Source organism: Cricetulus griseus, chromosome 6, assembly GCF_003668045.3.
Source record: "Cricetulus griseus strain 17A/GY chromosome 6, alternate assembly CriGri-PICRH-1.0, whole genome shotgun sequence".
NCBI lineage: Eukaryota > Metazoa > Chordata > Mammalia > Rodentia > Cricetidae > Cricetulus > Cricetulus griseus.
In genome coordinates, this window is record NC_048599.1 from 115090385 (window position 1) to 115113351 (window position 22967).

The following is a 22967-nucleotide window of genomic DNA, read 5'->3' on the forward strand; positions in this document are numbered from 1 at the left end:
TAACTCACTTCAGAGCCAGGGCTGGTCCTGACGAATACAAAGACACATTGAGTTTCAAAGGGCTTCTGTTTCCCCTTTCCCTGATCCCTTAGCGCATGACATTCACTTTGTAATTTTGTGACAACTGAAAAGACTAAAAAAATATGACGTTCATATCAAAGAACTGGGGGGTGGAGGGGAGAGAAAGCCCTCATGTGATGTGGATACAGGATGTAGGGAGATTTCAAGTGTCTCTGTTTTCAGCTTTCCAGCCACCAGTCTGTGGCAGAGCAGTCTGAGCAACGCCACTGCACACGGCTGACTCTTCACTTCAACCATAGCAAAGAGCTGGCAAGGGGCACATGCAAGAATCCAGAACCCCTGCAGCTGAGGCAAGGGACCATAAACTACTGTCAGACTGGGGCTACAAGGCGAGACTGTTTCAAACAATAACACCCACAATTAAGCTGAGCTAAAAAGCTTCAGCATGGCAGTAAGCTCCAACTGCAACGATCTCTACTTCTTGAAGCCACCAGGACACCTGAGATCAGGAACATCGAGGCCTCAGAGGCTCAGCTATGTGCTCAGCCATTCCCCTCCAAGTGATGACGCAATTCTGTCCTCCTCCACAGAATCCCAGACAACATTAGCACCTAGAGTCAGGCTCACATTAGTCTACACAATGAACATCTAAAATGCTAAAAACAAAACAAAACAAAACAAAACAAAACACTCTGGGCCGAGAAAAATCAGAGGTCAAACACTCTCACACTGCAGAAAAACCAGAGGTAGAAGCCAACTGCTCCTAAGGAGGTCTAGCTCAAGGGCACACACAGGAGGTACCAGGTGAATACAGCAGAAACCAGACCACTTCACTCCGTAATCCAGGCAGTCTGGAAAACTTCAGCTCACACCCACTGTCACTTCACACGGCCAGAGACATCCAAAGAGTTTCTAGCAGGACTGTTAACATCGTTAAAACTACTACATTAATGAGACTCCTAATTTTAAACAAGATGGGTTACCCTGAATATGTGTGTTATTTTGTTGAGGAAACTAAAGCTGTCAAATTCTTGGAGACTACAAGTGATCTATTCATTGTAACTAGGTAACTAACAGCCTAAAGCATCTTGAGTGCCTTGTATTATGTTCCAGGGGCGGGCCAGTTTCGGAGGAGGGGGATCGAGGGATGGACACAGGAGCTTTTGGAAGAATCATCAATCAATACACATAATGCTCTCTAGTAGTTCTCCCTGGCAGACGGGCCAAATCCCTCTTCTGGAACAAGGCCACTTTGCTTCCTTTGAAAGTGAATTAGAGTTGTACCTCACAACTTTTCCATTAAGGCCATTTATTTACCAGCTGCTTCAGAGTTTCATCATTTAAAAAAAAAAAAAATCCAACAGCAGCCAGAATGACCTAGCACATACCGAAGGAACAACATAAATTGCAGGAAGATGCTTTGATGTACAAAGAGTCACTATGGTGGTGAGGAAGACACTTTTAAGCACTGTGCTGGTAACAAAGAATTGCCTGAACAAGTGCCTCTTCTGAATTCAGCCTAAGAGCACAAACATAGAATGGAAAGACAGAGTGGAGCCCCTCCCCCCACCTTCCATATTCCTTGTTGAAGATGGCCACTGACCCACCCAACCTCAACGAGTGCCGCCATGTGTGTGCATGGCTCTATCTCTAACTAGTGCTGCCACGTGTGTGCATGGCTCTATGTCTAATGCTGCCATGTTTGTGCATGGCTCTATGTCTAATGCATGCCGCCACGTGTGTGCGTGGCTCTATCTCTAACTAGTGCTGCCATGTGTGTCTCTAGCTGTAGGCTGCTCTCACTCCTCTGCACATGCCTTCAGCTGTGAGCTCCATTACAGATGAACTGTACAGAAGCATTTGACCTCCCACTATGATGGTCTTCAGCCACACAATGCAAAGTTTTAAAGTTGAATTAGAAATCCTTCCAGCTGGGCTTCACCCTAAATAAAAGCTGTCCAAGGACAAAGTTTCTGAACTTTATCACCTCACCTACAAAGAGCGAACATTACAAATCAAAAACTTAAGACAGATTCAGAGTAAAGGGACCACTAAAGGACCTGTGTGTTTACTATGAGTAAACTGAGGCCTGTGGAAAAGATCCCATTGCTGGCTTGTGTCTGGATCAATTTTGGGGGTAAATAAAGGGAACCCAGGAACTGAGGCTTGGGGAGATAGGCCCCGGGGGAGAGGTATGGTCTTACCTGCAACTGAGTTGGGCCGTGGCATTATTAACGAGCTGGAGCTCTGAGAATAAGGGATCGGACCATCTCCAGCTGAGGGTTCCGCCTTGGGCAGCTCGCTCTCCGCTGACCCAGTGGTCTCCTCTTCTGCCACTGGGGAGCAGTTATCTGTCCTTCGATCATGAAGTAGTCCCTTCTGAACCCCTAACCTTAGGCTCCCATCTTTATTCCATTCCAAACTGGAGCCACTCCGGTCATCATTTTCCGATGAGCTTGTAATTGTGGCTGCAATGGGAAATCAAAATTCTTTGAAAACACTTTGAAGGAGGTTAGGCACAGCTGGTGCTTCCGAGAGTTAAGACACGCACATACCCCTCCCCAGGACCAATGGAAAGTTTTCTGGTCAACACAGATTTTTATCAAAGTATGTTTCATACAACGTATTTTGGCAAATTAAAAGAACGTTGCTTATCAGGGGAAATAAACTGCTAAATCATTCTACAGGAAAGGAAAAAAAAACTGATAGGAAGATAATGAAAAGGCTGCTTGAAAGTGTCTGAGACTTAATAGTGAATCTATATAATTTGGAGATAATGAATCTTCCCTTCAACCAAGATGAATTGCTCGTATCCCATTAAATTCCTCTGAATCTTTAAATATCCTATCCAAACAAACATTTGCTGGGGGAGAAGCAAGACATGAAAACAAAGATGCAATTTAAAGTTAAGAGAAGCTGATTAAAACTAAGCACTCTAGCGTCTATTCAGCATAGTCTAGAGAGATCAACTTGCCTTATTCCTTTTGCAACACACGATGGAAAAATCTGTGTGACCAGTACAGGGAAAGAACCAGTATGGGAAGGTCTGCTCTGGTTTTAGAATTAAAATTTAACATCTATGAAAACAAACTAACACCGCCCTCCCCCAAGGTGGGGGAGGAAAACAACAACTTAAAAACATCCTGGCAAAAAATGCTGAGGAATATGGGAAAGTGAAGCCCAGTACTCAGTACTCACCCTACATAGCTACTACAGGCAGACGCTCCTAATTTTCAGACTGCCCATGCAGTACACAATCCCCGGTAACCACAGGTCACCTGGCCAATGGTGCTGCCCCAACTGTCCTTGAGGACAGGAGCCATGCCCACTAATGCTCTGCTTGGATCCCAGCAGCCCAGGCCTCTGAGTGGCACCCTGGCAAATGGGAGCGAGCTGGCCAGAGTGCACTCCACCACAGCTGCTGGAGGCAGCTTTATCCACACTATGAAGAGCAAAGGGAGAAGTGAGCTCAGATAGTCACTTATCCAGGACCACAAGGCCTGTCTGAATGGTTTAATTTTTGAAATATTTTTGAAGGTTTAAAGATTGCTGCGGCCGCAGGACACCCTGCCACAATTCTACAACTGCCCTTGCTGCTGCAGCCTGGACATACTGCTCTCTGGTTTCTTCCTATTTATAAGCCTTCCTACATGTAGTATACCCACCCCAAGTTGACCTTCTCCATTTGTGGACAGTGCAGCATCTTGGGCATGATAAGTGATCAATAAATATTTGCTTACTGAATAAATGAATTAGCCAATGAGTGAGCAAATAATATTTCAATTCCACTTGCAGTCAGACACTATTACCCCACTGACCTTACTGTTCCCTGCTCAGGAAACCCCAAAATTATTATTCCACTATTCCTGAATGTTCTAGCAACAACAAGTCATGCGTCCCTCTCTCTGGGATGAGGCCAGCCTTCACTGCGCTGTGAAATGGACAGTTTCCATGCATGTACAACAAGCACAAGCACTCTTCCCATTGGAATGCTGTTGTGGGATTAAGAGCTGCAGCTGCCATTCATTGGAGATCTGCTATATGCCAGGGACTACTAATGCCTTACAGGAATGGTTTAACTTATTCATGAGTTTATTGTTTATTTATGGGAATTCATTATTAATAGTAACTCTGTTAGTAAGTTGAAAGCATAAAAAATATAGTCAGACTCATAAAACAAATTGGTTTAAGTCCAGTACTTGGAATTCCGAGTGTCTTCCTGAGATATCTTGCAGTAAGTGAAGTTCTCAAGGCTGCCCCAACATCTCATTGATGGAGAGATGAGAGGGTGATGTCCAGAATGAGGCTGGGGTGATGTGTTTGGTTTTCCTGCTTTGGCTATTTTATTGGTGGCACCTGCTCTTAAAAAAACAAAGCCTCTCAGGACAACTGATCTTTTCTACATTTGCTTTCCCTGTGCTCTTGTGATAAATATCTCAGTTCCAACTAAGACCCTAACCAGAAGGAACATGAGCCTAGACCACCCCACTTCCTGTTACAAGTTACAGTACAGCAGACTTGCAGCCTCGGGGTCCCAGGAAGCAACTGGGAACATCTACAAGAGCCTGGCCAAAGCTTCTAGGGGGTAGGACAGGCTAAAGGCTAATTCTCACAGGGAGGGTCGGGGTTTTACATGGTATCCAGGATGTGCTGGGTGGAAACCCTCAAGTACTGGCAGTGAAAGAAAGACAAGTGAATGAGAGAAGGTGGCCCTGAGCCATAGAAGCAGTGGTTGGAAAGAGAATTCTCCAAGGGAGCAGCCGTTTCTATTGCTCTTTATTTTGCAGCCCTGGGTATCATATCCAGGGCCTTGCACATCTTAAGAAGTGCTCTACTGCTGAGCTACACCCCTAACCCTGAACTAGCCACTTCAAATGGAGGCTAGGAAAGGTCAGTATTCATCAGCAGGGGACTCTTAACAAGAAGAGAGTAGCGGTGCCCCCTTTGCTACTAGGAAGCTTGTGACTGAGAGGCAGTCCACTGGCCACACTCACTAGGGTACTGAGAGTGGAAGCCAGAAGCTCTTGAAGCCAAGTGGGATTTCCCTACTGCACAAAGCCCAGGTGGTGGACTCTGGGCTCAGCCCAGCTACAGCTAAGCTCCTGAAGTAAACCCGTGGGACAGAGATTCTAGCTCCCCTGCACACAAGCACACCTCCCAGGATAGCTCCAGTATCCTAGAGAAAGGAAGCTGGCACTCATAACATGCTACTGCAAAAGATTCCAGGCTAACAACAACACAGATTCCTATTTAGGTTATTAGCACAGCCACTTTGGAGAATGTGTGTATATACCCAGCCATATATACACACCCAACCACACACCACCTCCATCACCACCAGCCTTCCACCCAAAACTAGGGCCACATTTTAAAAATGAAGACCCTCACCCCACCCCCAACAGGATTTCTCTGTAGCTTTGGAGCCTGTCCTGGAACTCACTCTGTAGACTAGGCTGGCCTTGAACTCACAGAGATCAGCCTGTTTCTGCCTCCCAAGTGCTGAGATTAAAGGTGTGTGGCATTCCATCACCTGGCCCATATGAAGACTTTTTAAAAGTATCTCTACAACAGGGGCTGGGGAGATGACTCAGCGGCTAAGACCATGTGCTGCTCTTCCAGAGGACCTGAGGTTCAGTGCCAGCACCCACATCAGGCAGCTCACAACTACCTGTAACTCCACCTTCAAAGGATCTGATGCCTTCTGGCTTCTATGAACACTGGCACATGCGTGACATAAACACAGAGAGACAAACAGATACATATAAATTTAAAATAAAAATAAATTTTCATATAGGCAGTGGTAGCACCGACATTTAATCCTAGCACCCAGGAGGTAGGCAGATCTCTGAGTTCAAGGCCAACCTGATCTACAAAGCATGTTTCAAGACAGGCAATACTACACAAATAACCCTGTCTCAACAAAACAAAAACAAAACAAAACAAAACAAAACAAAACAAAAAAATAGGTGAGCTACAAAGATTGCATTGTGAATCCATGTTTAGTCTGATGGCCAGACCTAGCTGCACATAGCTGCAGCATGCATCATGAGCTACAGAGGAAAGACAGGTGTAGAGAAATTCATACACAGCATGTGGACACAACATCTGCAACAGTATCATGAATACAAATGCTGGGCTCCTCTTTTGAGAAACAGCACTGTGATTTGATTCCCCAGGCACATGGGACCGAGATACATGTCCATCTTACAAATACAACTTCATGCAATCGTGTTTCTCTTTTTCCACTGGCTACCCAGGAACTCTGACCACTGCTGGGAAAGCAAGTACAACTGTATGACCTGACTTCTAAGTTCATCTTTTCTCTGCTTTCATCTCTGTTGACTGACTTGCACTCCCCACAGAAAACTCCTGGCTCCCTGCATGTCCATGAGTAAGTGAGCATTGCTTACCCCTAAGAACCATCAATTAATGAGATCCTTAAAAAATAACATGCTCAGCTGGGCGGTGGTGGGGCATGCCTTTACTCCCAGCACTCAGGAGGCAGAGGCAGAGGCAGAGGCAGGCGGATTTCGAGGCCAGCCTGGATGACAGAGCGTGTTCCAGAACAGGCAGAGATACATAGAGAAACTCTGTCTTGAAAATCGAAGGGGGGGGGGGTTGAGGGGAAGGGAGGACAGAAGGGGAAGGGAGGAGGAGGAGGAGGAGGAGGAGGAGGAGGAAGAAGAAGAGGAGGTGGAAGAGAAGGACAAGAAGAAGAAGGACAAGAAGAAGAAGACGACGACGACGATGATGACTAGGCTGAACCAGGCTCTATTCTAACTAAGCCCTTGTTGTATCTTCATCCTCAGACAGGAAGCACCCTCCCCCCCCCCCCGCCCCCAACTCCTGAAGAGTCACTATGCATCAGAATGCTGCTCTGATCCTGCCACACTAGTTCCAGAACATGTACTCCTGAATCTACCGGTATGTTATGTCCATATACTGCTCTAGTTTATTTATTATAAAACTCACATTTTTAATGAGAGGAAAACAGAACTTAGAATTTTCTTCAAGTACTCCATAGGTTGTCACTGGTTCTCCACATTCAAAGTAAGAGCTCCAAGAGAATCCCCTCCCTTCCCTGGGTTTAGAAACGTTTAAATAGGAGGTCATAGTTCAAGTGCCTCCTAAATTATTAGTACGATAGTTCTTCCCCCTTCCTGTACAACTGAAAAAAATAAAGTAGCACTGAAACATCTGTTAACGTCCAAATTCAGTTGAATGGATCACAGGAGGAGCTTAAAAGTTAAAACATTAGAGCAATGAATTAAAAGGCAAACAAGAAAGGAATATGATGGCTACTTATGAAAGTGGGAGAAGGGAAGAAACGGGCTCAAAAGGGACATCTAGCCAGTACAGATAGAGTGCCTTCTTTGACCCTATCAAAGGAAGGTCTCTGACCACTTCAGAAGTTATATTTCAATGCAGCAAAGGAACCCTGAGGTTGTGGAGGAGAAAAAAAAAAAAAAATCACCCGAGTCAAGGCAGCATTATAGCAGGTCTCTAGGTCCTTGGCCGGACAAAAGGTCTCAGTCCTCTCCATTGGACTCACATCTCACACCAACAGTTGTTCAGGATACCTGGGCATGCTTTGGATTCCCAGACCAACAAAGGCAAGGACTGCAGGGCCGAATTCTTCGTGGCTTCATCTTTCTGACAAGGAATGCAGCAGTGTACATCTCTCACATCTTCCGCCCATGCCCACCACACTGCAAAGCAGCAAAAGCCACACACAATAGTCCCTGGCTCACCTGCTCCCAGATCCTAATATCTATTAGCTCAGCAAGGAGAAAGTTCCCCAGGAAGAACTCCTGCCAGAGGGAATGCCCGGATAGGGCCCTGAGAACCTTCAGCTCCAGGGACTGCCTGGCTTCTCCTCCTGCACAGCCCCAGAACGGCAGCTTGGCACTTCCGGTTAGTCCTGCCCCTTTGGGTGTTGTTCTGGGAACCCTGTGCACTAGATTGTGACAGCCAGATCTCTGTACCGAATCTCCAGCTCGGCGCTCACCCGCATTGCGCAAGGTATGCTTTGCCACAGCATGCAGCAAGGCCAGGGACCCAGCTGCAGTTCCCAGGTACATTCATCATGCCCTTCAACTGTGGAAATACCTGAAGGAATGGCTGTGGGCAGGGCAGTGTGGGAGGGGGCGGACTGGACCCGCCTCTCTCAGCAAGAACACTGCCACAACTGGATGTGGCATGGTAATGAAAGTCTCCAGCAAGAAAGTCTGGAGGCCTGACTGTAACTTTTTCTAACAAGTTACTCGGTGCTTTGGGGAAGCTTTGCAAAACTGTACATTGGCTGCATCCATACTGGAGCCTTTGGCACACGTAAATGATGCCCCAGAGCTCTGGACTCCCTGCAGAAGGACTCATGGCACACAGTGGCTGGTATTGTTACGCACCTAGAACAAGTATTTTCCATGGGAGGCACCCGCTCTTCTCAGCCAGTGGCTGGTCTGATAATTTCATAGTCACAAAGGGAGACAATTTTGAAAACAGATACTATGTCTCATTTTTTTATTGTCCCAGTACTGAACAAATGTTTTCCGGGAACACAGCAGGTGTCTAAACATGCTTGCCAGTACGAACAGAACAGCCCAAAGAACCCAAACACATAGAGTGACTACATTTAGGTCAGATGCTGTGACTGTGACCACCAAAGATTTCCTTTCCACATGCTGACAATGTTACCAAGTCATAAATGTAAAGAGAAACTTTCCACCTTTACCCAAGAGATTAAAAAAGGCTCCTAATTTAACGATTTTTAAATTGCAGGCAATGCAGCAAAATGAATATTAACCCAGATTTGAAACATCCTAAATAGTTATTACCAAATCCATTTTAAAGCATTCTAATATGGGAGAGAGGGGGGCACTACAGGTAGCAAGAGAGCAGCATTAGTATAAAATCAAAAGAGTGGGATTTACAAGTTTAAAATGAAAAGAAAGTACAATTAGATTACCCTCCTATACCTCTGCATCGGGTCACCTCCCCAGAGACACAAAAATCACAGCAATAAACAGACAAGGACTACCTTCAGAAGCACTTTCATTTCAGAAGCCTGGAAGGAGGAGGCAGAGAGAGTCAATGGAAGATAAAAGTCAGTCCATGACAACTTTTATGTTCTAAGCAACTGTGCAGGAAAGCAAATGTTAGCACATCCCATCAGGTGGCAGCAGGGTATGGCCCAAGGGCCCCACAGCTTAACTGGAGCCACTCTTGCAAGAGAAATGCTCCCACAAATATGTTCCTCAAAGCTTATACTTGCTCCCTACTTCTAAATGAAAAGGGGGGAATAAATACCAGCACCCCAGGAAAGTACAGGGAGGGAAAGAGCTGAAAGTAGCATCACTACCCACAGCCACATTGTCTGGGATGCAGACTCCTGTGGTCCAGCTAAGGCAGGGGAGGTGCTGGGCAAGGGATAGGTGACACACCTGATCTGGGAGAGACACAAAGAGTAAGGGAACAGAGCCATTGACAGCCTTCCTGGAGCTTTCCCAACACCAGCTTTGCCAGATTTTCACATTGCAAATTTGGAAACCAGACACTAACATCCAGGCAATGCCAATGGTTCCAGCAGAAGTAAGAAGTAAGGAACTTTAAAAGAAAAAAAAAAAATAAAGACACTCATAGAAAATCCCATCCAGTCAATCCCATCCACCTAGCCAGTATTTCTACATGACAGAATCACTGCACTTCTAAGGAAGGACTTCAATGTTGGGAGATTCTGAACCTCTTGAAATAGGATAAAGTGGGACTTCCTTCTGGATGACATGTCAAAGTTGAAAAGGTGGCAGGAGAGTCCATGAAGCCTTGGTCTCCCAGATCAAGACTGGATGGGGACCTAGTAACTTCTGATGTTCACTGGCCCCTTGCTAAACAGTGGAAACCCAATGCAAATGGGGTACCTGTGGCGGCCCTAGGAAAGCTGCCCAGGCATGTGGCAGCACAGGGTTCCTCTCCCTGCATCTGCTAGGCAGAAGGATTCAGGTTAAATGCAATCAGCATGCTGGCAATTAGCCTACTAGTAAGAGGAGGCTAAGGAATGTTCAACGTGGGCACTGCTTGAAATGTCACCTAATGCCCTGAGTAATTTGTGCTCAGAACACTGCTTTGAGCCTTGTGCTGCCCCAAGCATGCAACCCTCCAGCAACCTGTGCCTTACATGGCCAGCCCCATCGCATGGCCTTGCCATCCAACGCTGGCTGCCCCGGTTCATAAGGCTTACCATACTTAAAATGGAAAGTTATAGGAAGGCTGGTTCCTCTTTCCCCCAGGACTCACGTAATTTGGAAGATGGATCCTCAACGACTCATTCGACAAAGCTGCTGCCAGGCTTCCAAGGTGGGAAACCAGGATGTTTCGCCCTCACTACTGCCCACTCAGATCAGTGTATTCTTGAGTATTTTACTTTCTTAAACATCTGAGCCCGGGCTACAGTTTATAAAGTCAGTGAGTTCTTCAGATGGCAAAAAGCACAACACCCCACCCCGGCAATCGCAGAACCACAAGCACCACACTGATACCTGCCAGCTCAGAGGCCTTGGCACCTCTACCCTCTGCACCAATCGCAGAGGAGGCTCTTCCCCTCAGGCCCCACCACTCCTGCCTCTTCAAACACCTGCAGCTCAAGTCAGCCTGGGGAGGAAATTCTTGCTTCTTTTCCTTCTCCTCCCTACCACACCTTGGCAACAGACTTTAGTTCTACAGGTCACAGACAGGAGAGAACAGAGGCCATGCTGTCACCAGCACAGTGCTTCCCTTATCTACCTAATTTGCAGTGCAAGCCTGGTCCCAGGAGCTAGGGTCTCTCATCTCCCATAAAGGACTGCTAACCCCTTCCCTCACTGTCCCTGCTTCCACATCAATATTTTCAGCTTCATGTTTAACCAAGTTAAGGGAATATGTTGGCTTGAGCCAAGAAGCCAAGGAGCAAAAGGCAGTATCCATGACATAAAAAGTCCCTACTATTTTTTCAGTCAAAGCGGAGCTTAAGACACTGTGATATTAAAAGTTTTAACGAACAAACTAGAAATAGGAATCCTGACTAGTTCTTTATAAACCAACTAGATGCTCCCTGCTTCTAAAGAAGCTCCCTACTAAAGAATTGCTGGATAGTAGCAGCAAATCTTTCCTTTATTTCTTATTCTCAGTACTGGACTAAGAACCCAAAACAGAGTTGGAAAAACAAGGCCCCAATCCATATGGAGCTATAATTAAATAACAAGTACACTGACAAAAATCACTGTTGTGCCATGGGAGCATATAACATGGAGTCTGATTGGGGAAGATTATATTAAATCAAGTGTTAAGAGCTTCCTGGCAGCCTAATCCTTCACTGGCAATACAGGCAGTGAAGCCAGTGCCTTTTCTTTTTTGTAGAAATGCTTGTAGGGGCAGGGGATGCAGCTTGGTTCTATTTCACTTGGTCTGATCCCTAGAATTGCAAAACAAATTCAAAATTTCAGCACTGTGCCTGAGTGAGAGAGAACAAATGATGGGAGGTTCTGTTAGTGAAAAAGCTTGTAAATTTTTGACACCCCCCCCCAATGGCATATTTAAAATCAGGAGGCATGTAATGCCAATTCTAGAACAGTAAATATAAGAAGCCTGTTTCAAAAACAGGTAGCAAAACCTTGAAGGAAGATTAAATTCTCAGAAGGACATGACATTTCAAGAGCAAAGAAAGTCGTGTGGCTACCACCGAATTCACATCGAAGGTCTATCTATGGTGGAGAACTCAGAAAGAGAGCAGAAGAAAAGCAGTAAATGCAGGGATAGTCTGTTGAAGTGAATTCAGTAGCAGCAGAAGTGGAGAAGACGAGGATGCCAGCTGGCTGGGTCGGCTCAGTGGAAGGCCTTGCTTGAAGTTAAACGAAAAGGGTTTGTGACAAACCCCCATTCATACCAAGCGTCCAAAGTCAGCTCAACCACAGACAGAAGAAAGTAGGCTGCTGGACGGCGAGGCCTGGAGATGGGGAGGGAACAGTGATTTCAAACTGGTACGGTATCTCTCGTGGGGATGGTGACAACATTCTAAGATCATCTTCTAGTGACAGGCACATCATTTTGAACATGCTAGAAGTTGAGCTTAAGTGAATATTATGGCATGTAAATTACATTTTGATACTGCAATGGGTGGCAGCATAAAACAAATCCATGAGTCTGATCCTACCAAAATTAGTAAAAGATGACTCCTTGCTGAAGGAAAGTGCAGGTAACTGGAGACTATGAAGCTCAGGGGTCTATCTGACTACATATTAATGTGGAAGTGCAGCTGGTCGATAATAACACACACTATCCTTCAAAGACATGAGCATAGTCCAGCAAAGGGGATGCTGCTAACGGTTCAGAAGAGACCCACTATGAAATCCACACAGTCCCAGAGCAGAATGCCCCAGTCACACCTTCAGACCCCACCCGTCTGCACCTGTTGCTGTCAAAAGGAAGGCCAACAAGCTGGAGACCTCAGCCAGTCCCTGAGCCTACCTCAGAATCACACGGTGATCTGTCTGAGTGGGGATATGTAAACAGGCTCTTAAGAGTCACTGAATTCGGGCTGGAGAGATGGCTCAGAGGTTAAGAGCACCGACTGCTCTTCCAGAGGTACTGAGTTCAATTCCCAGCAACCACATGGTAGCTCACAACCATCCGTTATGAGATATGGTGCCCTCTTCTGGTGTGCAGATATACATGGAAGCAGAATGTTGTATACATAATAAATAAATAAAATCTTAAAAAAAAAAAGTCACTGAATTCTAGTATCACACAGCTCCACAGACTAACGGATTAACCAGAACCCTTGATTTTCTAGACAGTAAGTATGCCAAGTCAATTCAATGTTGCTCAAGCCACTTAGGATTTAGCCTTCTTACACTCAACTCTCCAAGACCAGATGTATCCTATGAGGCTCAGGAGGCTCAGGAAAGGCTTCCTTAGAAAACCCTGACCTCAGTAGAGTGGCCAGATCCCAGGATAAGCAACCTTTGGAGAACACAGGCCCTACAGGTCACCAGAAGGAAAAGCAATGGATTGGGTTATGCAAACTGCTTCATATGCAGGGATTTCATGACCCTGCTGTGGTGCCCTAAAGGGATCGGATGCCCCAGGAGCTGACCTGTGAGGTGGGAGGTTGTGTCTAACTTCGCAAGTCAGACCTGATAAGGTGTTTTGTTTGTTTGTTTGTTTAAACCACATGAGCCCAGTGATATAAAATAAAGGATTATAAAAGCTGATCTTCATTGTCTTGGCTGCACACAGCCCCGAGCTGTCTGCAAGAACAGGGCAGGGTCTGCAGATTGACCTTCATGTGCCACACTGAACCCCTCTCGTGAGGTGCCCGTGAGCGCTCCAACTGTCGAGCATCGAGCCATGACATCACCAAGCAGTGAGCCTCTTACCTATAATTCCACTGTCCTTGCTTTCCAGGGTGGAACTAGGGCTGCTAATGGTCTCACAGGGACTTTTGTTGGCTGCCGTCTTGCTGACACAGCTATTCAAGGTTGAGCAGGGGCTATCGGTGCTAGGAGAGGCGGTGCTGCTTGTCAGTGTGGAACAAGGACTGATGCCTTGGCTCAGAGCTGTGCACTGTAGGACGAACGGAAGGAGGCGTTAACGTGGCTTCCACAGCATGCTTCAACACATGTTTTTATTCTGGATGCTAAAAAGATGAAACTAAACACAAAACAAATGGAGACATGCTTTAACCTCTAGAAAGACAACAGCTAAACAGGGATAGACGACGTTCTCCAAATGCTGAGAGACGTGTCTTTGTTCTGGTTGCCTCCTTTCAGGGTTTGATTTTCCTAAAAGGGCAGTCTTAGCAATACTTCAGTGGGAACACAAATTCATAAAACAGAGGCGGCAACAGGCAACTTCCTTCCATTTAAAGCCTGCAGAAAATGAATGGGTTATTTAACCTCTGTACAGAAAACCTGGGGACTGTGTTTCTATAACGTTTCCCAGCACAGCAGCCCGATTCTATTCCTGAAGATTTATGGGCTCTGTGTCCAGGAAAGGAGATGGTCTCAATAACTCCCCAACCCATACCTCCTCACAGAGACCCAGAAGGAGGCAGAAGCTCCAGCCCTCACTGCTACTTGCACATGCAGAGGTGGCAGGAAGCTGGTGGCTGTGCTCCCTTGGACAGAGAGTGCCTCCAGGGAGGATGAACCATTTAACGCCCTCTCATTCTGTCTCTACCTCATCTCCTATACATCTTCTCTTCACCCCACTGACTCACCCCAACTCCCAATCCTAGCGGCAAAGAGAGCACAGGTAAGCAAAGACCAAAGCAGTCAACAGAGAGAATGGTGCTCTCAAGACAGAAGTAGCATCTTTAGACAAACTCTTCCAGCCACCTTAAATCATGTAGCCAAAATTCTCTGGGTAGTGGCTAGAAGGTTAATATGAACATTTTCTTAAATTCAAATCCCTTCTGTTTGTCCTTAACTACTTCTACCACCACCCCTGCAAAGACCCAGAAACAAATTGTTGCAATAAATTTCAACACTCAAGAGCCCAGAACTCATTTGACAAACAGTAACACCCCCCTACCACACACACACACAAAACACACACACATAGGATGTGTACTATAGCCTCATTCATCCTCTAAACAGGTAGGAAATGCAGTATCGTCTTCTAGCATTACCATGGTTTCGTTTTTGTCTTCAATAGTTATGTGTGTGGCACTTGGGATCCCTTCTCCCAGTAAAAATCCCAGCCTTGTCAACAGTTCTTGAGCTGCTGGAGAACAGCTCGGTTCATTATCGGCCTTTGCTTCTGGAACAAAGAGAGAAAACAATGAAGACACCCCTCTGGGGAGTTTCGGCATCGCATCTGGATGAGTTCACACTCCAGCTGCTTGTCTGGCGCTTTTGGGCATCCTTACAAAATGTCCCAAGTTTGACAACAGTGCCTGTCCTCCAGCAGTACATTCTAATTAAGGGGCCGTGACAGGTTGAGAAAACAGGGACAGAGAAACACCAATTGCAGGTGAAATATTTGATCTGGAAAAGATGGTTCCCCATGTCATTATCTGACAGCAATTCCAATGCCAACACCATGTGAGGAATGGGTCCCTCAGACACCTATTTGGGTAAGAAAGGACTTCTACTTCATCATATCCTCAAAGAACACTATATCTACTGTCACAGGAGGTCAGCATTAAAACCTGGATGGCATGTTGCATATCCCAGGTCATTTAGATGTTGGGGTAAACTAAAATCCAAGCTCTCATTCAATAAGACATGGGCAGGAGGACCTAGGTGGAAACTTGCTGTACATATTCCATAGCAATGAGATTCAAAATCTGGTCCCAACTCAGATGCTAATCACAAGAATCCACATTGAATCAAGACCACGATCTAATGCCCTGCTGTCTGTACCACATGGAAAATATTCTCAGCACATAATGCTGGCAACCAGGGTGTTCCTAATAAGGTCGGTCATCTGGTTCCCTGTACCGAAGAGAATGTTCGTGCTGGAATTTACTTTAACACCAAGTTGGAGACTAATCTTGAACCCCAAAGCCCAAGGGCACTTAGCTTTCATCAATTATGGCTGACACATAAAATATGGACATTATGCTAACACCTCTCTCACAGTTAAAGGCATCCACTGTGATGAGACTACATACAAAAGCTAACTGCTTACCGGGGCTGGAACAATGTGACTCTCAAGACAACTACTCCATATTTTGTCTGTTTTTCAACTTGTCAAGACATCTAGATCTATACATGCTTATACCTATTTTCCCCACACATAGAAATCTACAGGCAGTGAGTGGAGGAAAATGAGGGACATGTAATAAATGAGTGATGCTATGAGATAACATAGTTCCAACTTTGTCTTTCATAAGCAACTGCAAAATGTAAAATCATATGGATTACCCTGAGTTACAGAGCAGTCTTTCTACGTCATGCACTCAGAATGGCAGTTGTGAGGGAACCTAAGCTGGAAACATCTTCATGAAAGAAAAGGTACCCACCACTTGCTTGCTCTCAAAAACCTCACTGTTCAGGGCATCACCCTAGAACCACAGTGAAAAGACTGTTCTGTGTTTGGAGTCCTGATGTTTCCTGATGATTTGGGTTAAACTCATAATATCCATGGCCCCATGCCAACCCAGGGGAAGGGAACCACCCCAGGGCAGGTGAACCACACCCCTAACACAACTCTAGAAAAAGTCCCTTCCCACTACAAACTTCAAACCACAGGCAGGTTCTTAAGGGAGATGGCACTTGGGAAAGGAAGGTGGAAACCATCAAATCAACACGGCACAGGCACACCCAAAATCTGAATCCGGAGGCCCTATAGACCCCACCCTTCATGACAGACCTCAGCCTTCTCCTTTAGCATGCTTCAGGCCTCAGACAACTCTAGGTAGATAGATGAGTGGGGGTCAGGAGACTGGTAGAGATGGGAAGGGGAGTAAGTGGCTGAGGGGGCAGATCTCAGTAGCTTTTCTACTCCACACCCCTCTTCCTTTTTGACACAATCTCCACACTGCTGCCCCAGTGTGACTATGTCCCAGCCCCAGAAAGTCTAGCTTCTGGTTCAACCAGAAATACTCTGGGGAAAGCGCCAGAAACTCCACCCAGTTTGGCAGCTGGTGCCAAAAGCAGCTGTACAAGCAGCAGGCTTACCTGCTACAACATTTACCCTGTTGACAAACACAGCCTATAGCTCACTTGGGTTTCACTTGAAAGTTCTGGACCCTGGGCAGAACCTGTATACTGAAGAGGGACATTACTGCCACCTGTACGCTGAGTCTGCAGATGGATATACCCCAAGTTCTCATGGAAAACAAAACAAAACAAAACAAAAACAAAAACAAAAAACAGTCAGCCCAGCATGGCAATGAATGCCTAGACTCCTGGCACTTAAGCTGAAGATGAAGGACTGTTGTTGTGGGTTTGTAGCCTGGGCTACATGGTAAGTGCAGTACAGTCAACATACACTGCAAGAGATATGTCTCAAAAAATGAAAAACAGCCCCCCCAAAAAAACCAGTCATTCAAATCTCCATGTTCCAATGAGTTGGGGAACTATGGCAATTCCAAGCATGCTGGCTGAGTTGAAGAGAGATACGACATTCCACAGTGAGTTGCTCCCTAAACTGTTCAACCTAGACATGGCTATTACCAAAGTTCTAAAAGCCCACTAAGGTTGAGGATGAAGAGACACACATCCTTTATATCATTTTGCAGTCATAAAGTCACCAACATTTCATTTCCTCCAGAGACTTCCCAACTGCTTTTTTTTTGGGGGGGGCGCTATTTTCTTTTTCTTTCTAAATGTCACCTTAGTGGTGCTCTCCTCAGAAGGAGCTCCTTCATGTTCACTAAGCCATGTATTGCTTCCCCCCGACACAATATCTTCTCTAACTGAACTTTACTCTGGCAGAAGGACTCCTGAGTGAAGAGTGGCAGTGACATTCTGGGAGAGAAGAGGTGTCTGCCAGCCCGTACAGCACTGCTCCACTCTGAACAGTAGTTCACAATGCTAAGCTGGGGTTCTCCTTGAAGCTACTTTGTGCTCCAGAGTGATTCAAACCGGGTTCTACTGGGCCTCTCAGAGCAGTCTGTTCTCATCCCCATACTTGGTAATAATTCCTCATCAGCCAGTATCTGTGGAATAAGGACCAGCGAGAGGAAAAAGACCTCATTCCAGCTCACATTTCACAGATTTAAATATCAGGGTTCTTGATGTACAGGGTATATCAGGGTATATCTTGATATGCAGGGTATATCCATCTGCAGACTCAGCGTAGAGGTTCCAGGGATCTGGAACTGAAAGAACAGCTGGCCTCATGTAAACCCACTAAGCAAATGGCAGTAATGTTCTAATCAGTAACCTCCCCCCCCCCATGGAATCCCCAATCTAGAACCACTGTGAAAGTTAGTCCATGCAGAAAGTTAAAAGGATGTTCACAGATCTCTTCCCTTCTGCCTCTTCTAGCTCTCTGCACACAGAGCCCTGCATTTGAGGCAGGGACATCAAAGAGCAGTCCGTCCACCAACGTGGCTACCATCACTTCAGTCATCGGTGCCCTTCACAGTCTCTTCTCACCTGCTTTTTCAGAAGCCAGATTAAGCCCTCTGTGCTAAAGCCATTGGAGAGCTCTTCTGGTAATGAACCTCTCTCAGAACTTCAATTTCCTGATCACTCAAGTGGCCGTACCCACTTCCTGTAGGTCGTGAGCCTCAAAACCAGCAACACGTGAGAAAAACTTTACAAACCACAAGATGGTTAACACCTCCACGAGCTCTAACACCAAGGCTGCACGTCTCCGCTAGCATTTCACTTCTTGGTCTCATATGTATTTCCAAATGTGCTTGTATTTCTCTCCCCCCAAAATATAATTGGCTATCATTTTTTGGCCCAGGCAGCTTTCTTCTAAACTCACTATTCCAAAATAAAAGCTCTCTCTCTTTCCTGTTTACACTGAAGTTTCTCTCTCAGACCCATGTTCACAGTTTCACTTCCCATTTTATCTTCCCTACTCCTTAAAGCTAGACACTGTTTAGATACCTGTTGTGGGATTTTCTAGCTTCATCTCTAAATGGGATCTTCTCCCTCTATCTTTCGAATAACCCAGCTAAGGGTCTGTCAATCTTGTCTGTCTTTTGAAAGAACCAACTCTCCGTCTCGGCGAGTCTTGGTCTTGTCATTCAAGCTTCCATTGCATTGATTTCTATTATTCCTCCTGTCTACTGGTTTGGGGTTTTTGATTTGTTCCTGTTTTCCAAACTTTTGAGGTTTGTTATTAAGTTCCATATTTAAGTCCTTACTGATTTTGGGTTCCTTTAAAGCTTTGGTGGCCATTTCACAGAAAGGAGCTCCCCCCACCCCCTAATCTTCATCGTACTCCGAAGTGCTTGTCTGGGGTACTTGAACAGTTATTAGCTATATGACCTTGGACAGCTAAAGGACAGTAAGTTCCCAATGTGTTTATTAACCCACTGTTAATTAAAGAAGATGGGCCCTGAACCAGACACTATGCTCCTTTTCCTAATCTTAGCCACTTCCTATCCACAGCCTGCATCTTAACTTTTTGTTCTCTCTGACTACTACTATAAGCACTTTCAATTTGTTTGCTTGTTTGGTTTTGAGACAGGGTTTCTCTGTGTAACAGCCCTGGCTGTCCTGGAACTCACTCTGTAGACCAGGCTGGCCTCACACTCAAGAGATCTGCCTGCCTCTGCTTCCCAAGTGTTGGGGCTAAAAGTGTTTGCCATAATGCCCAGTTACATTTTCAATTTCTTCCTGGTTAATTCTCCTGAGCAATCACAATCCCTGACTTATTTCCAAAAACCAGGAAATACATCTGCCAAATTGGTGTTTCCAGGCCATAACACTTAACATTTACCAGCATACAAGCTAGCTGTAAGCTATTCAACTCATTCACCTCTGCATTTTTCTCATTTACCCCCACATCCAATCTGCTGAGGCATGTCTCTGGGTTGTCAGTGCTGGGGACTAAACACAGACCCTCATACTCGCTGTGCCACTGAGCGCGAGCTCTAGCCCTGGCCGTGGCCGTGGCCCTGGCCCTGATCCAGGATGTAGCCTTGTAGAACCACAGAATATAACCTAAGACACACAGGACCCTTTTCAGCTAACAGTGGCTCTTCTCTCATACCCCACCAACATTTGACAAATAGCAATTTCTTAAAGGTAAATTTCAATGCTGACTTCAATGTGTACCAATTAACTTTCTGTACTCTGGTCCTGTAAAATCCAATGGTCTGTTTTATGGGTTTTGTTCTGTTTTGTGCTGGAGAATTAACCCAAGGCACTACGCATATTAAATGGGCTGGCACTCTACCAGTCAGCTACCCACCAGCCTGCTCACACTTTAAAGGGATCATTTACCCGAGAAAGATCTTGTGATATCGTGGATTGGTTCAACTGGGAAAATGCTGGTTTTGCAAATCTTAAAAATGTTGGCACATTTTATTACACAATATCAAACTACCATAATCATTAATATTATATGAGCTCTTAACTGAAAAATCATGAGATGGTACCAAGCTCAATATGACAAGTGACAAGTTTCCCAAAACTGTAACTTTCACTTCAAAGGTCAAGTTTTAGCAATGATGACTAATACTATGAGCTGTCTTTTTGTTGGTTTGCTGGTTTAATTGAAGTGACAGGCTCATTCCATGCTCCATTCATCACTTTATAAGAAAAGGTGTGGTAAATGCTCAACTGTGAACAATCATAGTTTGCCAATCATTATTTCAAATAAATGTTATGTTTCATTTGAAAAGCTGCTAGTCTAGCTTGCAATTCAAATCAGAGAAAAATGCTTTACCTGGAGACAGCTATTAAGACAGCTGCATGCAGGAGAAATGCTTTGGGCAGATTTCCTACTTCACCACCCAGAATACTAAAAAGATGGGTATTCAAGGGTCAGGATTTAATAACACTAATTATTTTCAGTGTCTTATCAGAGGAATGCTTGAGTGAATTTTCAGTCCTGGTGTAATCGTGCAGCAGTGAAAGATACCAGGATGCTGGAGAGGCGGTATTCTGCTCTGAAAAGCTTCTGAGAAATTATTTCAATTGTTACAGAGTGTCTAGTGTAATTGTTCTAGCTTTCTTTCTGTTGCTGTGATACAACACTCTGGCCAAAAGCAACTTAGAAGTAGAAAGGGTTTGTGTCAACTTTCAGGTTACAGCCCATCACTGAGGGGAGCCAGGACAGGAACAGAAAGCAGAAACTATAGGAGAACACTGTTTATTCACTTGCTTGGGCTCAGGCTCAGCTAGCTTTATGCAGAGCCCAGAGATGGATGCCACCCATAATGGGCTAGGCTCTCCTACATCAGTGAACGATAAAGACAGCAGTCCACAGGCCAATCTGATCTGGGTAGCTCCGCAACAGAGACTTACTTCTTAGGTGACTCTAAGCTGTGTCAAGTTGACTATAAAAGCTAACTAGGACACACACACACACACACACACACACACACACACACACACACACACACACGAGAGAGAGAGAGAGAGAGAGAGAGAGAGAGAGAGAGAGAGAGAGAGAGAGAGAGAGAGGGGGGGGGGGAGTAGGAGGCAGCCTTCTTAGAAAGAAGGCTTTTATAGAAGGAGATGCCCCCCCCAAAAAAAGGAGATATCGGAAAGAAAGCAACTAAAATTTATTATATACATGTGTAAAACTGTCAAGGACTTAGTGTCTACCTTATAAATGAAAAAGGATTTTGTCTAATAAACACAGACAGAGGCACATTAGGTCCACATTCTGAGACTCTGTATAAAGTCTACAATTATGTTCAGGGAAAGCCTTTTTCTAAGGGGAAAAAAAAACCAAAAAACTATAGCCACACACTCCTCATGACTCTTCATATGCAAATTCCTGGGGGTAAAAGACAACTGCCCTCATCAATTCTTTCTTCATTACCTCTAACTTCATTCATTCACCTTCAGTACCCTCCCTAAGTGGCCCTATTAACTGCATTTATGTTTAGTTTTTTGAAGGCACACCTCTACTTTTATTGACTTTGCAAACTCTGTCCTATAAGGCAGGAAGCAGCAACTGCCAGAAGAGACACAGAAAGAAAACATGTGGTTTCTCCTGCCCCTCTTTCTTCGGCATCTACCTGCTACGGCATCTTAACAAGATCCCAAAGGTGCTCAGCAATCTTATCTCAGAACAGAGAGATCCTTCCCCTTCGTTTCGCTTCTTAGACAAAGGGTATCCAGTTTATATACTGAATTCTTTCTTGGGGCCCAGTATAATTTCCAACTCTCAGCGCAGCACTTTTGCCTTTTGGCTTTTCCACTATCTCCAACAGACAACTGGGTCCCCTCTCGCCCACAGCAGTCACCTCACAGGTTAGGTGTCATCTTTCTCTCAGGGTCCTGGACCCTTAAAATCCTCTCACCCACTCCCTCTTTCCTGGACCTACTCTAAAGACTGCATTCTCCCTTCTCCCTCACACTAGCCTCTATCTGCTCCCTCCATCTGCTCTGCTGCCAGGTGCTTTGGCTCGAATGTTAAGTCTCCCTTCCAATTTCTATGTTAAGACCCAACTCTCAGTGTGATAGTGTTAGAATTGGGGGCCTTTGGAAGGTGACCAGGGAAGGGGGAAATTCACGGCCCTTATGATGACATTCATGTCACTGTGACCTCTTTCTAACAGCAAGAGGCCATAACAAAAAGCTGGCTACCTAAGCGACCCTCATCACATAAGAAATCTGTAAGCCCCTTGATTTTTACCTTTCTGGCCTCAAAAACTGTGGGAGAAAAAAAAAATCTCTCTGTGTTGTTTATGAACTACCTGGTTTGTGGTATTTTTGACACAGTAGCCTAGATAGACTAGCAGGTGAATCATAAAGCAGAGTGCATCAATTACGCCTTCCCATGCTCAGCATCTCTGCCTGCATCACACAATTTGCATTCATCCCCATCCCTACTCTGAATTAACCAGTCACATTGCACACAGGTCTTTAATCCCCTACTAGACACTAAAGCTCCATGAAGAGAGGACCCCCATACATACTGGATAACTCATCTCAAACAGTACCTAGCACGGGGCTTTCACAGCTTATGAATATTTATTTACTGAAGGAAACAAAGTGAAGAGCTCTTCTACGCCCATTCTCTCTTCCTCTGGACACATATTAGGCATGTCCACTTCCACACTCCATCAAAATCTCAATCAACCATTAGAAGAAGGTGCATGGACGTCTAAGAAGTTGAAATTAAAGACAAAGCAGGGTGGGGGTTACCTCTCAAGAAAGTAAAGAGAATACAATTAGGGGAAATACCGCAATGTTTTATTTCTATACTGAAGTAGGGAATAGACACATGCCATTATTCCTTGGATCTCCTGTCTTCTCTACATTGTTTTGGATGTATGTAAAAGTGATTTTTTAAAAAAGGAACTAATAAAATATTACCATACATGT

The 22967-nt window shown here is 45.2% G+C and overlaps 1 protein-coding gene across 11 annotated transcripts in view; it reads right to left on the reverse strand.

The window, feature by feature from the left end:
* Tanc1 (tetratricopeptide repeat, ankyrin repeat and coiled-coil containing 1) overlaps window positions 1-22967 on the reverse strand; it is a 226975-nt gene that overhangs the window by 53975 nt on the left and 150033 nt on the right. For 9 of the 11 annotated variants that reach the window (XM_027420370.2, XM_027420369.2, XM_035446868.1 and 6 more), the window contains 3 exons: window positions 14681-14811; window positions 13428-13614; window positions 2226-2489 (listed from right to left, as the gene is read on the reverse strand). In XM_027420370.2, coding sequence (XP_027276171.1) covers window positions 2226-2489; window positions 13428-13614; window positions 14681-14811 — 582 coding nt within the window. The remainder of the gene's footprint in view (window positions 1-2225; window positions 2490-13427; window positions 13615-14680; window positions 14812-22967) is intronic. The other 2 variants (XM_035446867.1, XM_035446865.1) reach the window with 1 other exon arrangement.